Source organism: Lupinus angustifolius, chromosome LG16, assembly GCF_001865875.1.
Source record: "Lupinus angustifolius cultivar Tanjil chromosome LG16, LupAngTanjil_v1.0, whole genome shotgun sequence".
Classification (NCBI taxonomy): domain Eukaryota; kingdom Viridiplantae; phylum Streptophyta; class Magnoliopsida; order Fabales; family Fabaceae; genus Lupinus; species Lupinus angustifolius.
In genome coordinates this window covers 1,279,796-1,296,146 of record NC_032024.1, presented here as the reverse complement: position 1 = coordinate 1,296,146, position 16,351 = coordinate 1,279,796, and the positions used below count along the sequence as shown (strand labels likewise).

At 28.7% G+C, this 16,351-nt stretch overlaps 2 protein-coding genes across 3 annotated transcripts; one reads left to right on the top strand and one right to left on the bottom strand.

Moving 5' to 3' along the window:
- On the top strand, positions 1–810 carry LOC109329599 (ethylene-responsive transcription factor ERF091-like). Its single transcript, XM_019563291.1, has one exon. It carries the CDS (start codon positions 1–3, stop codon positions 808–810), a length of 810 nt encoding a protein of 269 aa, XP_019418836.1.
- Positions 2,858–16,031, bottom strand: LOC109329496 (pathogenesis-related genes transcriptional activator PTI5-like). 2 transcript variants are annotated; one of them, XM_019563181.1, is made up of 4 exons: positions 16,014–16,031; positions 7,967–7,968; positions 3,361–3,460; positions 2,858–3,330 (listed from the first exon to the last, which is right to left on the bottom strand). In XM_019563181.1, the coding sequence occupies exons 3-4, from the start codon at positions 3,457–3,459 to the stop codon at positions 2,968–2,970; spliced, it is 462 nt and encodes a 153-aa protein (XP_019418726.1). In that variant the 5' UTR covers position 3,460; positions 7,967–7,968; positions 16,014–16,031; the 3' UTR covers positions 2,858–2,967. The 2 variants fall into 2 exon arrangements, with proteins under 2 accessions (XP_019418726.1, XP_019418725.1); XM_019563180.1 differs by lacking the exons at positions 7,967–7,968; positions 16,014–16,031 and having other exon boundaries at positions 3,361–3,541.

Here is a 16,351-nt window from a genome sequence, read left to right as displayed (position 1 = left end):
ATGAATATTCATAACAACAACCATGCAAATTATGAAGGGATTCTTGAGAATGTATGGGCTAAAATCATCAATAGTGATGGAGCAGATAGAAGAGGAAATGAAGTAGCAGAATCTTCTAGTTCATGGGAAGAATTGCATAATCTTTATGGAAGAGATAGGTCTATGGAAATGCTTCAGAGACTACCAAGTTTAGGAAGATGGATATCAATGGGAGCTGATTTTTGGGAAGAAGTTTTAGATGGTATTATACCAACTACAACAAATACTGAAAATTCTTATAGCCATAACAATTTGGAAACTACTAGTGCTACTAAATCCAATAAAAAGTTAGAAGATGGTGTGAGAAAAGAGAAGAAAATAGTTGCAAAACACTATAGGGGAGTAAGGAGAAGACCATGGGGAAAATATGCAGCAGAGATTAGAGACTCTTCTAAGAAAGGTGCAAGAGTTTGGCTTGGGACATTTGACACAGCTGAAGAAGCAGCTTTAGCTTATGATAAAGCTGCTTTGAGAATTAGAGGTCCTAAATCATACCTAAATTTCTCACTTAAGACAGTTTCAAAGGCTTTAGGGTTTACTTGTGAAGAGGGTTGCTATGCATGCAGATATGTTGGGAACAAAGAAAATTGTTACAACTCAAGGAAGAGAAGATCACAGGATGGTGAAAAAATTGTTGATATGCTGATTATGAATGAAGAACCTGCATTGAAAAAGGTGGCAACATTGGAAGGTGTGTTAGAAAATGAAATAGATGTTGTATTTCAAGACCTAGGTAGTGATTACTTTGACAATTTGCTATCTTCTTTTTAATTTGATAGAGTTCTCACTATTAGCATTGTATATCTTCAGAACAAATTATCTAAGATCATTTATCTAAGTTTTTATTTGAAAAAATCACTATCACCATTGAATATTTTCACACATTTTTTTTAGTATTACCAATTATATTCTCACTCTCTCATTCTATAGGTAGAGAATTAATTTCTTTCAAAATATTTTGTCCATACATTTAAATTTTTAACAAATTTAAAATAGTCCTCAATAATCATAAATATAAATCAAAATAATATATAATATGAAGTAATGCATCTTAAAAATTAATCATAAAAATACTAAAAATGATTAATTTTACTCACACTTTTTTTTGTTGTTAACAAAATGGGTTTTAGTCCTTCAACTTTTTTTCTTGATAAGTTCTCAGTCCTTAATCTATTAGGTAAAATCTTATGGGAGGCACGTTGCTAGGACTAAGCCATCAAATGTGGGATTGAAAAATAGTCAGGCTAATATGTAAGAGTGAAAATATAAGTAAGGAATATAAGATATTGGCATCAATTACTTAATTATACACATATAAGAGTGAAAAATAAAATGTGGGTGAGAAAGATGTAGTATTCATTTGCTACGAAAGTTGTCAAAACTGAAATATATAAATAATTATGATTTTTTTTAACTCAAGTATGTATTTAAGAATATAGTGTGTCGAATGTGACCCACATTCTTATTTTATGATATTATGTATTAAATTTATATTTTTTATTTTAGAGAATTAGAATGTTTTTTATTGGATGTACTTCATGTTATAATTTTTGTATTTATTATAATATTCAACTTAAATTGAGATGTATGAGTTATAATTATCTATTATATGGTTTTCCTTCAGAAATAAAAAATATTAAAAGTAAAATAGGAAAATAAAATCATGGTGGTAGTTATTTCATGAGTTTAATAGTATATATATATATATAAAATGTTAGTTAAGATGAATCTTGGTATGACTTTTTTTTCATTCTTTTGCTGTCAAAAAATCTAAAGTTTGAGAGAGTAGTTTGGTCAATTTTTACAAATTTGAGAAAAGAATAGAATTCAAAACATGTGCTTTGACAAAGACATGAAGAGAACATTTTCTACGATTATTAAAAAATGACTGCGCACTGCGAGGTTAGATAAGATTGTTTCTCATATGTGTAACCTAATCAAATAATGTTGAGTTTCTATTAACAATTAGTCCCACTTTAACCCTAGAAGTCATACTTTGAATACCTATGTATCCTTACCAACTAGTTTTGAATTGGTTTTTTAAACATAGCAAATCAATTTCTTTATAACCTCCATCCCTATCTAAAAATTAGGAATGAAAATGAGATGAGTCAGAGTCGGGTTTGTGCTTACTCAACTCGAATTTAAAATTTAAAATCTGAACTTGAATTGAGCGGAGTTGAAAATAATGATACTATCCCTAAATCTGTCGGGTTTTAGATAACTCAAATTCATTGGATTTTGGGTAACCCAAATCCGACGGGAACCCGTCTTAAACATGTAATATATATATATATATATATATATATATATATGTTTTATATATGTATTTATGTGTAATAATGTAATTTAACATATACTAATCAGATTCGATGTAGGATATCAATTATATCAAATATGAACCTAACTCCAGAAGTTGAACTTAGGTGAAATCCAAACCCAAACCCGACCATATTAAATTTTCCCAATTAAATTCAAATTATGTTTAGGTAGGTATACATAGGTTCGGTTTTAATTGTCATCCATATTTTCCAATATTAAGATCAATAAAAAAGATTCTTATAAATCTTTCAAAAATATAATGTTTTAAGTTGTGGTTATTATTTTGTTGTTAGTGGAAAATTGAGGAAAATGGAAACTTTCAATTATAATTCTTAAAATCATAATATTACACTGATAGATAGTTGAAATCAGGAACCACCAACAAGAAACAAAAATATATATTAGTATGATATATAACACTTAAATTAACCATTATTTTACTAGGACTAAAAGAAGTAAATGACATTTTAACCTATTAATTAATGATCCTAATAACACATTCAATTTTTTTTTATTGTTTACGTGTATAGCAAACAGATACAATGAAATTATACAATGAAACATACAAACCAACTCGTTTATGAATAATAAAGTTAAAAAAGTTTCCTAGAATTGGTCCTCAATAATAGAATTTGTACTAGAAGTTGAATCAGAAGAATCTTGATTATTTTTGAAATCAAGTTTAGAAGAGAAGTTTATAGAAGAAGCAACAGCAACAAGTTCAGGTGGAAAGTTAAGCAAAGCCTTAGAACCTCTCATCTTAAAAGCAGCTCTATCATAAGCTATAGCAGCTTCTTCAGCAGTTTGAAACGTTCCAAGCCATACCCTTGCTCCATGTCGAGCCGAGTCGCGTATCTCCGCCGCGTACTTCCCCCAAGGGCGGCGTCTCACCCCTCTATAGTGTTTCTTGGTGATGTTACTTGATGGTTCTAGGCCATGTTGGGAAGAACTCAGAGCTTCATGGTGGTGGTGGTGATGGTGATGGTGATGGTGGTGGTTCTTTTGAGGGTTAAATGTGTTGCTCATAGCATTTGCCTCGTTCAGAACTTGGTATATCACCATGTCTTGTGAGTCATTCTCATTCAATGGTAACTCCATTCTTTGCTTTTTCTTTTCTTGGTGTTGTTGTGTAATGGGTTTGAAGAAATGGTGGAAGATTGTGTTAAGTGGCTATGATTATGCATTTATCTTTGAAATAAATGGGCAAGTGTGGGGTCAAAGATATTTTTTTTGGGTATAGAACAATATAACACTTCATGTATCATAAATTATGATTGGTTAAAAATATACTTAATAATTAAATTTTAACTTACATGTATTTTTTCAATCAATTATAAACTCATGACATATAAAATAACACACATAAATTTCATAATCTCGAGTGGGAAAAGTGCTCCACATTTACTATAGTTTTTTTTATTTCAACTTACTGTATTGTGCATGAAGAATATGAAATAAAATTGAAATTGAACTCCATTGGTGCCTTCTAGATGTTAATCGACATTGACTACAAGTCTTCATGCATGTTCACACCACGTGCTTGTTGAATTTCATTTCAAAAAAATCCAAGATGATATGATTAATGTGACATGATATGCAAATTAAGTAATACTTTATGTGCCAGCATTATTATTTATCCAAGACTTCAAACAATGAGTTTTAGTGAAATTATACAAATTACATCTACACAAACTTCCAATAGTTTTTATACTTTTGTTACACTGATTACCCTTGTATAAGAAATAAGTGTAATCTTTTAAACAAAAAACATGATAAATGAAATTAAGTTAAACAAAATATGATATATTGTGTAGACAACTCCAATATATCTTTATTATTTTTTGTTACAAAATGCATCAACATTTCTAAAGAAATATTGTTTAAATCGCTCTTATAATATAGTGTAACGAACCAAAAATAATAAAGAAATATTGACTCAAATATTATTTGGACTTATCTCTACAATATATCATGTTTTGTTTAAATTAATTGCATTTATCACATTTTTTGTTTAAAAGATTACACTTATTTCTTATGCAAGGGTGATCAATGTAATGAAAATATAAATATTAGGGAAGGTTTGTGTAGGTGTAAAAAAGTAAAGGGTAGTTTATATAATTTTACTAAAAAACTTAATGGGTGTCAGTATAATTTACTCATAATAAATTTGTCAATGGTTGGGATATGGCGGGAGAAAATGTCTAATATTACATGCTAGCTCTAATAATATCAACTTTATATAATATAAATATTAATGTATCCTAGAATTCACCTATATATAAGAACTTACTAGTAATTAGATAGAGGATTATGAGAAATGAAGTGATTTTTTTGGAGAATATTTTAAGTTATGTGCATCTATTTGATCTAATTTAAACTAGACTTTAGATTTGATTCACTTCTTTTGTTTTTAATAATGCTTTATCTTTTGCAAATTGGTGTATGGATCCAAAACTTTGTAAACAACTTTGCTCTATAAAATTAACTGCTGGATTTCTCTAATATTGGGTGGGCTTGTTTTAATACAATTTTCCTTTATAAAAAAAAAAGAAAGATTTATATATTTGGTTTTGCTAGCCATTATTTAATAGCATAGAACAATAAGAAATTAGAAAATAATTTATGATAGTGCCTTAGTATTGAGTAAGTGACGTCATCAACTTGGAGTTATTGATTGGTATGACGTAAGCGTTTGAGACTTTAAGTATTATTTGCAAGAATTGGTGATTTATGACGTCATCTTCCGATGACAATGGTTGTTAAGTAAAGGTGGTGGTGGGTCTCACAGTTAGCAGAAGTCTTATACCGGTCTTTGTTTTGACTTTTTGCCCCCTTTCTCACATGGTTTGAAGTTTTTTACCAAGGAAAAATAGACATTTTAGTTTATTTTGTGTTCTTTTATTTTTTTTGTTGAATGTTATAATTTAATTAGAATCTCTAATTCATTAAAATGTATTTATGTTAAAGAAATAGTAAACAACAACGCATTTATATTAAATATGGAAAAAGAGTTTTACTTGAGACCTTTCTAATACTTAATAAGAGTAACATGTGATTTTGATGATTTCTAAATTTATTTTAAAAAGAATTTAAAATCTAGAATATTAAACTTTTTCTAAAATATATGTATCATCAATGTCCATTCAGTGTTGGAGAATATCTAAAATAAATAAAATATATTCTCACATTAGGAGATAGATCATATCCTCCAACTACTAAAATTATAACATGTATACTATTTAATTCATTTTTATAAAAAAACTAGAAAGTAAAAATTTATAACATATATTTTAGTGATTAGAATAGATAATTTATCTTAAAATATTAATAGATATTTTATTCTCATATATAAACTTCAAATCTATAATTATATCATGCTATAATTATTAAATTATGACTATGACATGATAAGAGGAAGACAAATTCAAGTTTGGTTTTGAAGGTACTTCCAATCTTAGATAGTCAATAATAACTTTCCAGTCTATTTCTCTTTTAAAATGAAAAGCATTCAAAGTTGAATTGAAAAGTTCTTCTTATGAGTTATTGCTTTTATTTTGAGAAAGGAGACATGCTATGCTTATATATGATAGAGAAATTTGTATGTTAGAGAAATTTGTTTAATGTATTTTACATATACAAGAATTTGAATAATTGTCATTTTATTTAAAGCTTATGTATTTTGATTATTGTTATGACTTAAGATAATGTGTTATTTGGATCTAATTATACTCCAACAATATTCTAGACCAATTAAAATGTGTTACTAAATTAAATAGAAAAATCATAGAAGGAAAATTTTACTATTTAGTATAACTTGATTAAATAAAAACCGAAAGGTATGGGTGTAAAATTTCGGTTCGGTTCGGTTTTTGGTGCATTTTAGTTATCAAACCGACCAAAAACATATGATTCGGTTCCGCTCAATTAACCGCAACTTTAACTATAAGAACCGAACCGAACCGCGAAATCGAACCGAACCGCTCTTGAATGGTTCGGTCCGGTTCCACGGTTTTTACATTTAATTTTTATAAAAAAAATATTTCATCAATTGTGAAAATTCAAAATGTGTTACAAGAGATATTGTTTATCATAAAAGGATAAACATTACTACTATTATTATAAAAAATTATGAATCATATATAACAATACACTTCATGATTAGTAACATATATATCAATAAATATATGATATATGTTGGTTTCAAACTCAATATCACAAAAGTTGGAAAATATGTTCCAAATCATAAGACATTAGGAAACAATCTAGTAACTAATAACATATATAACACTAACTTAATAATAATTTAGTAACATATGTAACACTTCAATTCACACAAAAATTGATAATTTAAGCTAGAAAATTGGTTGAAGAATTTAAACAATAATAAAATATTATTTCTTAATCCCTAGTATATATTTCTTTAATATGCGGTTCAGTTCAGTTCTAACGGTTCCTAAATTTCTAAAACCATAAACCGAACCGAACATAAACGGTTCCTTAAAAAAATAACGGAACCGAACCGCGAAATCGAACCGAACCACATTTTGCGGTTCGGTTCCATCGGTTTCGCGGTTTAACCCGGAACCGCTTACACCCCTACTGAAAGAAAAGACAAAGTTTTTTGAAATATATGATCTCTATTCCTCTAACAATGTGCTCTAAATCGACCTATACTTTTTTAGATTAGTTCTATCTGCCAAATTAGTTTAGACACTTTTTAACACTCAACTAGGTTGATTCAGATTTTGAGTTTGGTCTTATTTGGATTCGAACGAACAAGTAAATTTATTGGACTCAAACACTAAAAATCAAAGCTACATAGATATATAATCTACGAAAATATGACAGGTAATAGGTTTTAGTGTCTAGGAGGTTCATGCAGAATAATCAATAACTGATTTTGAAGTTAGGCCTATTTTGAGAAAAAATATATTTTCATGGAGCAGTAATAGATAAAAGAAAAGTGCCAGAATGATAATTCATGCAGAATTATATACTTTTTCTTATTAACAATACCAAAAATTAAGTTGTATTTCTATTATGTTTAACAAAAAAGGTAAAGTAAAAGGCATTCACATTTGGGCTTTTCAAAAATCAGTGAACCCATGAAAAGGCAGATACAAACATAACCAAAAAAAATTAACTACTAAGAAATATAATTGACGTACACATCTGTCATCCAATAATGAGTGTCACTCCATGAGCCACCTTGTAATTAGTTAAAAAATATATATTTAAGTTAAAATTTAACTTTTAAGTATTTTTTTGACTATTCATAGCTTATGGGACATGAAGTGATATTCACTCCGAAAGCAAGACATTTACCAACAAACTTTCTGACTTGTTTTGCATCATATCTTAATTATATTTGTTCTATCATTTCATTAAAGTTTATTCACAAATGAAAGGTACTTATGCATAATATGTTATTAAACTTTCTATGTGTTTCAGAATGTTAAGACAGTTTATGATGCTGCAATAAAGGTTGCATTAAGGCCACCAAATCCAAAGAAATCACATAAGAAAAAGGATCTGCATTTTCCTCTAAATATTTTCAGATTCAATTTCCTTCCACACAAATCATTTATAGAACAGAATTTATAACCACTTTCTTTAATATTTTTTATTCCAATATATAGAGCCTCTATGATTATAGCTAAACTCTATGAAGGTAATGCGTTGTTGAATTAATTATTTGCTTATATTTTGGTTGTTCTGTAAAGTTGGTTTCACATTTCTCCACTAATAGAGAGAAACAAATAATTCTAAAAATAAAGGGAAATTCAACTTTCAATGACACGTTTATTATTTTGATTATAATAAAATTACACTTTTAATATTAAAACAAAGGTAAAAATATATATTTGTCTTTTCATTAATAGAGAAGATATATGTTTCATTATTTTTTAGAAGCACGTTAAAAACAAAAAATAAACTGAGGAATGAAGTAATTTATAACTAGTACAATGAGAGGGAAAAAAAACACATCAAGTACTGGGCCTTTCTGGTTTAGCCCATTGGTTAATTTAGTTCTAAAATTAAAAAAATACCCAATAGAAAATTTGTGTTAGACTTTTCAAGCATGGCACTGTCTCATTGCCTCTTTTGCTCATACAATACAATACTCTTAGGGAAAAGTTCAAAAAAAATGCTCTTCAATTTAGCTCGACGTACAATTTAGTCCATAGAATTTAAAATGGTGCAAATTACCAAACATGTTAAATTTTGATTAATCAGAAATACATAATTAGTAAAGATTGAACTCACGACCTTATAGGCTATGAGTCGATTCCTTACCAACTCGATCGAGTAAATATTTCATATCTTAAATCTAATCAGAACTATATATCTACACAAAACTATATATTGACCATCAACTAATTGTGGTGGTAGAGGAAATCCACCAGCATGCAAAAAATCAGTGAAGTAGTAATGGATTGGGTTCAAGGAATCACTACTTACTATACAACAAAGACGTCCTTCATTTGTAGGGTTTCAACTTTCAAGTCATGAAATAAATGTTACACTACCAAAAGCTAGGTGGCATAACTTTCTGTCTCTAACCCCAATTTTTTCTGTGCCAAGGCGTATAATATAAGGGTGCTTAGCCATAGTAAGGGTGCAACTATCTCATGTGCATGTGCAACAAAAATCAAAGCATTCAATATCCCCATCTTGTGTATTTACTCCCTGCATGTTAGCATTTAGTGACTGTCCTTGGCGCAATGGGCACTTTTTGGAACAAAACTAGTTTGTAATTGTGAACTTTGAAGATAACTGAAAGCGTATAAATATGTAGGTGAAAAATACTAAAAATATATATTAATCATATGTTTTTTTTAGTTAGAGGTAACTAATGTGATTTTTAAGCACTTTGAAGAGTAAAATAATAGATAGAATATTACAAGTTTCTTTCACTTGCTAAATGCGACGTCAAGTAGATTTTTGAAAATCAGCTTCCAAATGCTACAAACTTATTTTTAAAAACTACAAACTCTAGTGACTTATTGATTGATTCAAAACAATATAAACATACTAAAAACTATAAGTCCAGTTGCCGAATAGTACCTTTATCTACCACATACATACTCATCTAAGTTTTGCATTTGACTAATCCCAAACATTTATTAATATAATGTGCAAACTCAACGCCATGGATGGCAAAATTACAAATAGAATGAAGCATTTTGTTCCACTTATTATTGTTGGATTGTGTTTATGTTAACGTGAAGGTGATAAATTTAGCTCTAACTACCTTGCTTAATTTTTAGAGAAATATTAATGTTTGGGAAATACATATTAATTTACTACAACAAAGTATGCTTGTTCTATCTTCTGACAACTTGAAGGAAATATAGAAATTTGAGAGAGTCAAAGTATAATATTGAGATCATGAAAGATATGATAGATCAATGTATTTTGCATTTGCTCAAAAAAAAAACAAAGGCATTGAAAATACTTAACAAAAAAAAACTTTTATTAAATTAAACTCTCATTATTAAAATACTAGATATATATTAATTGGTATCATTTTACTAATCTCACCTCTTCCTCATTAGTATTTACAATAATGTTGTCTACACGTATGATTCTTGTACACAGGCCTATTATTTTGGGGTAAATGAAAAAAACACATTTTTTATTCTTATAACCATTTTCTTTTCCTAAATAAACAAATTAAATATACAAGTTAGATGTGTAACTAGACCTAGAGATAACATTATTGTTAATACTATAAGTAAAGTAAAGAAAAGTGATAAACTTTTTCATCAACTTGCATGGTTAGTGATTAATCTTTTAATCAAATTCAGCATAATATTTGAAACTCTTTCTTATCTATAAATTTATGTGTTACAATCTACTGAGTAGATACCGTTAATATTTTCACATCATAAAGCCCAATCCCTCACATATCAGTTATGAATAGTCACTAACTTGGAAACTTGCAAAATTTGTCTCCAATCATTTACTACTACTACTAGTATTTGTGTGATACTGAAACTATAATCATGGTTAATAAGAAACCTACAGAAAAGTGTTAAGACAGTTTCCATGAGAACAGTGAGTTGACAGAGAAAAAGATTATATTGGAAGAAAGTTGAAGTTAGAGGGTAGAAGAGTACAGTGTTCAGAGGTGGTCCAAGATATTGGTTACTGATTTTCCTCTCATTTTTGGTGTAGACAGAACGGTGGGAACAGAAAAAGTGATACATGATTAGAAAGGAAAATTAAAAGAGAAAAGTAAACAGATAGCAATAAATATAAACGTGGCCAGTGTGGTACACAACCTAGTCTTTTTATTTTATTTTAAAAAAAAATAGATAAATTAGGTCTCAAAACGTATAGAGGTTAGATAAGATTTCAGCATAAAAAAATTATCAATTAATAAGATCCTACTAGGGGGAGCATTATGCGTCTAATTGGATTTGATAAAAGTTTGTCTTTTACTCGACTCTAAATATTAATCGAGTTATTTTTTGAATTTTGATATAGACTCGAAGCTAACTTGACTCTAAATGTCGATTGAGTCAACTTTTAAACTTGAACTGATCATAAATCTTATTAAATATAATGCATATCCCATTTAGATATACTTTTCTCAATATTATTTATTATTATAGATATAAAATAGTATATATATATGTGATGAAAAAATAAAATCAACCATACTTGCAATCAAAGAGATGTCATTATTCTGTATATAATTGAATATTGACACATACAAATATGATGAGTAAGTAACTATGAGAGAGGTCAGGATCGAGTCATGTTTATCTCATACCCGTCTCTAAATATTGACCGTGTCTAATTTTTAAATCAGAACCTGACCCTAAACCTTATGAGACCTGACGCTATTCAGATCTAATCATAATTGGGACAAATCAGACAATCGGATATAGTCTCATGCTCACCCCTAGTTTTTACCATTTTTAAAGTATGAATGTAATTATTATGAATTGAGTTATAAAAAAATTATTACCAACTTCACTAACTGATTAATTAATAAGCTGGCTAGAAGCACTAAAAGTAAAAAACAAAGACATGTAGTGTAATTAATACCATAAGGAAAGGAATGGGTATAAGAATTGGCTTGGCCTATATAGGATTGTACGGATATGTTGATTTTGCATCATAATTGTTAACAAGGTACACACTTAGTTATAAAAAATATAAAAGAAAAGGGTACACACTTACGTGCGCATGAATTGCACCTTGCTAGGTATATATTAATTAAGTGTTGAGTAGTAGGAAGAGTGGAGTTATAGCCAAAGTTGTGGGCACTACACTAATGAAGCATAAGTATAGTAATGTTAGCTTTCAGGAAGGTCTACTTCAGTTTCTAAAGTTGTTTGATGCGATTGTAGTCCCAATTTTCTGCCTAGTTTCTTGTCTGTCTGTCCCAAACAGAGCATAAGAGAGATCAGTAGATTTAGTTCGCCATGCATGGTCCCCTTCTCATATGATGTCATAAACTATATACACAAGGAGTGATCTGGAGTAAGTGTTAGCAAACTTGCATCTTTATTAAATAAGTCATTTCAAATGAAAATGATTAATATATGAATCTAAATAAATAAAAATCGATTTTCAATATTACACTCAATCATTTGAAAATAGATTTTCAATGTAAAATCGCATTTAAACTTGTATATATAATGAATGTTTTTATTTTATTTTAAATAAATGGTTTTTTTATTTTAAAACTTTACTTACATTAAATATTATAATGCAACTAGGTAGTCTTAGTTAGTCCATAGAAGGTATAGGTTGTGGGTGGTTCAATGGTGGGTTACGTAGATTTTTAGGGAGTGACTTTTCTTTTAGATTTTAGACTGATTTATGGGTGGGGAGAGAACACCCTCAAAAGTTCTTTTACTATATTGTTTCAGGTGGCGTTGGATAAAAATGCAACTATTGACTCATTGGGTGCATGGAGGAATGACTTGTGGACTTGGAGCTTGAGATGAGAAGAAATTTGTTTTATTAGGAGGAAGAGGATCTTGACGAGCTCCTAAGACACATCAATGATTCTTTGCTTAAACAACATACTGTTGATTCTTGGACATGGATGCATGTTCAAAGTGGGCAATACACGGTTAGAAATTCTTACCAATTTTTTCAAAAGGTGGAAGCATGCGACACTATTGTTTTCTTCAAAAAACTTTGGGATTGCAACGTTCCGAAAAATATGAAGTGCTTAGTTTGGAAGATTGCATTGGATGGAGTTCCAACTAAAGTAAATTTTGCTGATAGAGGTGGATTAAGTGCTCATGACAACATTCTTTGTTCTCTTTGTAGTGAGTTGGAGGAATCTTCTAACCACCTACTTTTCACATGTTTTTTATCCTATGCTGTTTGACAAAAGTTTTATTCTTGCTTTGTACTAACCTCTATTATTCAAAATGATGTCAAGGCTCTTTTTTCTTTTCATGAATATGCCTTAAGGTTGGGTAACAAGAATCACCATCGGTGGCTGGCTCTCTGGTTTGTCACTATTTGGAATATTTGGCACATTAGGAATAAAATCATTTTTGATAGTTCGAGGTTCACCCTAGATGATGTGATAATCTTATATTTCTAAATTCTTGGAGTCTTCTCAATGCTCGATTTCCTTGCTTATCTTATTCTTTTGTTGATTGGGTGAGACACCCTTTAAATTGTCTTTCTCTTTGTTAATTTAGAGATTATGTGAATAGGAGTACTACTTATTCTCCTAATTTTACTTATCTTGATTAACAAAGTTTTTCATCACTGATCAAAAAAATATTATAATGTTTCTTAGTTGACAGTTTTGAAGTCAACAAACTTTTAATTTAATTTCTCTGTGTGTGGACTACTGATTTATCACACTATGTATGAAAAACACTTGTAATTTATTTTTAAGACAAAATGCTCTTAACTCTTAAGTCACCTAATAACATTATTTAAGAATTAAAAATACACAATGGTTAGACTCAAGTATAAGAAGCACAAGCTCATACGTCAAAAAATGTAGGAAATCAACTTGAGGACCATTGGTACGAGAAAGTACAAGCTACACTCTATTCAATTATTCTAAACTATGTATTAAATCAATGAAAAATATGTCATGTTAATTAAAATGTTAAATATTTAGGATATGGTTTATGACATATTTTAGGATAATATATCATTGTACAAATATAATATGTATGTTACATGTGCTGACGCACTCTTAAATTGGTAATACTCATTAATTCATGTATAATTAAGCACCCAAAATATTTACAATTACAATGTATTAATGAAATTTGGTTTAGTTAAGTTTTTTTGTAGGTAGAAAATCATGTTTTTTTAGTCTTTATAAAAAAATGATTCTAACTCCTTAAAATTTAAAATGTTTTATTAGAAAGCGCAACCACACATTACAAAAATGATTAATTCATTACCTAAAGGACAAAAGAATATTACAAAAAGAAAAGAAAATGTAAGAGAATCAACCTTTTTCTATTTGGATCGACACACATTAATTAATAGTTATTAATTTAGACTTTCTTCACAACACAATTATGTAAACAAATGAAATAAACAATGTATTAGTGAATGGTTGTGCCTGAGTCCAACTCCTTTCAAAATATTGGATAATAATAAAATAATATTTAAAAATTATTTTACTAAAACTTAAATTAAAATTATAATCATTAGATTTTTATTTTTCTCATATATTATAATTCTAATCATTTTTCTTGAGCTCTATTCCATGGCACATTTTAGAATAACTAGTATAGTATAGGGTCTTAACCTACCTATGCGTGCATCATTCAAAAAAACCAGTGTGTGGTCATTCTGAAAGAATGACAACTGAATCATGTATCATCATTTTTTTTTCTGCCAACTGAACTGATTAACATAATAATTAATCTCCTAAGAGGGTTTTCAAGAAAACCTTATATATAATTTATTTTAGCCTGCAAGAATAGCTACCTTGTTAATTAATAATGATATCCAATTTTTTCAAATTATTTTGAAGTTACATTCAAGCAAAATAATAATAATAATAAGTAGACAAATAGGAATAAATTTATTTATTATAAGGGAAAGTAGTACATCTGTATTTAAAAGAAGAAACGTCATCAAAAGACTTTGATTCATAGTGTTTCGTTAGTTTGGTAAAGTTTTTGACTCAGATTGACAAACATTGAACCTCATATATAATTTTACTTGCAGAGAGAATGAAAAAGACTCGTGTAAATATTTATACATGTAGAGACAAATAATAAAATTTTGATAATATATTAAAATTTTGATTCTAATTAAAATTTAATTATAAATAATAGTTGTCTCCAAATATAATGTGTGCACCCGAGTTTTTCTAAGAGAGAATTGCAAACCATATACATCATCAACTTACATAATTCACCAAACCTATATTCGCTAGCCGTTTCTATACCATCTTTTCGGTTTATGCACTACCCTAACTTTTTATTAATAAAGGGTTAGGTGATTTAATTTATTGGGGGTTTCCACAACTTGTAACATGATTCTACAATTGTTTACAAGATTATTTAAAAATTGCAATAAACATCTTAATAAAATAATTTGAATTATAACTATATGAGTCAATCCCTCACAAATCAGATTAACATGATTCTTTTGCATGCACTTACCTAATTTTATGGTGAACACGTATTTTTTTGGTAAATACCTATTTGATTAATTAAATTATTAATTTAGAATTGTAATTCTTTTTGGCGTTTTGAAGTTGTGCCGTATGGAAGAATTTTTAGTGGAGCTAAAACACAATAAGTGTTAATTACCTATTAAACACAAAGTGCTTCATAAAATAAAAATATAGAATTGAACGGAAAGTGTAAATCACCCAAAAAAACACCAATCGTGCATAAAATATGAACACAAAGTTTGACATATATAAAAATACAAATAAAAGTATCATCTTGATTTTTTTACCTAAAGTTTGATTTAGCAAAATGGAGAAAAAGAATAATATGGGAGGAAAAGGGAGAGAAACTAAACTAGTTTTTCTCATTTGATTTATTAAAGTAAAGGGGAAGATGAATAATAAGATTTATTTTCCATTCTCTCCTGTTTGGTGCGAAAGTATGAGTTCAACTCCTCTTCAGTATTGGAATATGAGAATGAAATTTTTTTCAAGATTTTTTATTTATTAGAAAATAACATGTAATCATAACTATTGAAACATAATTTGTCACATGTCTTAATCTTATTTAATACTTGGATTCTCCAGTACCGAAGAGCATCCCCACACTGAAAAGTAGAGGGAAAACACTTATTACCAAAAATATATTGTCATTTTTGGAGGGGATACAAAATTTTACTCATCCCTTCTAATATATTGAACTAAATAAAAAGGTTATCGTAAAAGTTTCCCTCATTGCTTTCTTTCCTCACTCGTTTGAAACCCTTTATCACAACCCAACTCCTATTAAATCATGCAATAAAAATAATGTTAAAGAAAGAAAAGTGATGAAAACCCTAACATTAAATACCAAGCATGTATTCCTTCTCATGTTCCCTTTGCCTCTCATGTGAAGGGAATTTCATTGTACTTTAATCAACTTTCCCACAACACCCATTATTATTTTTCTACCTTCCTACTATTTAATGCAAAAGATAGTGTAAGCAAAAGTACTACCTAGCAGGGGATGGGAGACATGGTAATCTCTCTTATCATCATTCCTTTTTCATATACCTAGTATTAATTTCTCTCCTACTTTTCCCTTTTCTACGTCCATTTATATTTATACTTATTCAACTTAACTAACATATTTTAATCTTATGCAATGGAAGGGTGGGAGATATAGGAATTTTTACAAAATGATTACATTCTTGCTCAGTCACAAGTCACAATCTCATAATCTCATATCTAGGTTTAATGGTTAGGTCAAGAGTCTAATAGATTTTGTATATACACATTATATTTTATGAACAATCATTTGTCACAAATTTATCCGAAACCATGTACCATACTAATGATATGAAAATAAAATAA

Coding starts and splice junctions, on each gene's coding strand:
- LOC109329496 (XM_019563181.1), bottom strand. CDS start 3,459: ATGGAGTTACCATTGAATGAGAATGACTCACAAGACATGGTGATATAC. Junction 3,331..3,360: donor ACACATTTAACCCTCAAAAG/AACCACCACCAT, acceptor CACCATCACCAC/CACCACCATGAAGCTCTGAG.
- LOC109329599 (XM_019563291.1), top strand. CDS start 1: ATGAATATTCATAACAACAACCATGCAAATTATGAAGGGATTCTTGAG.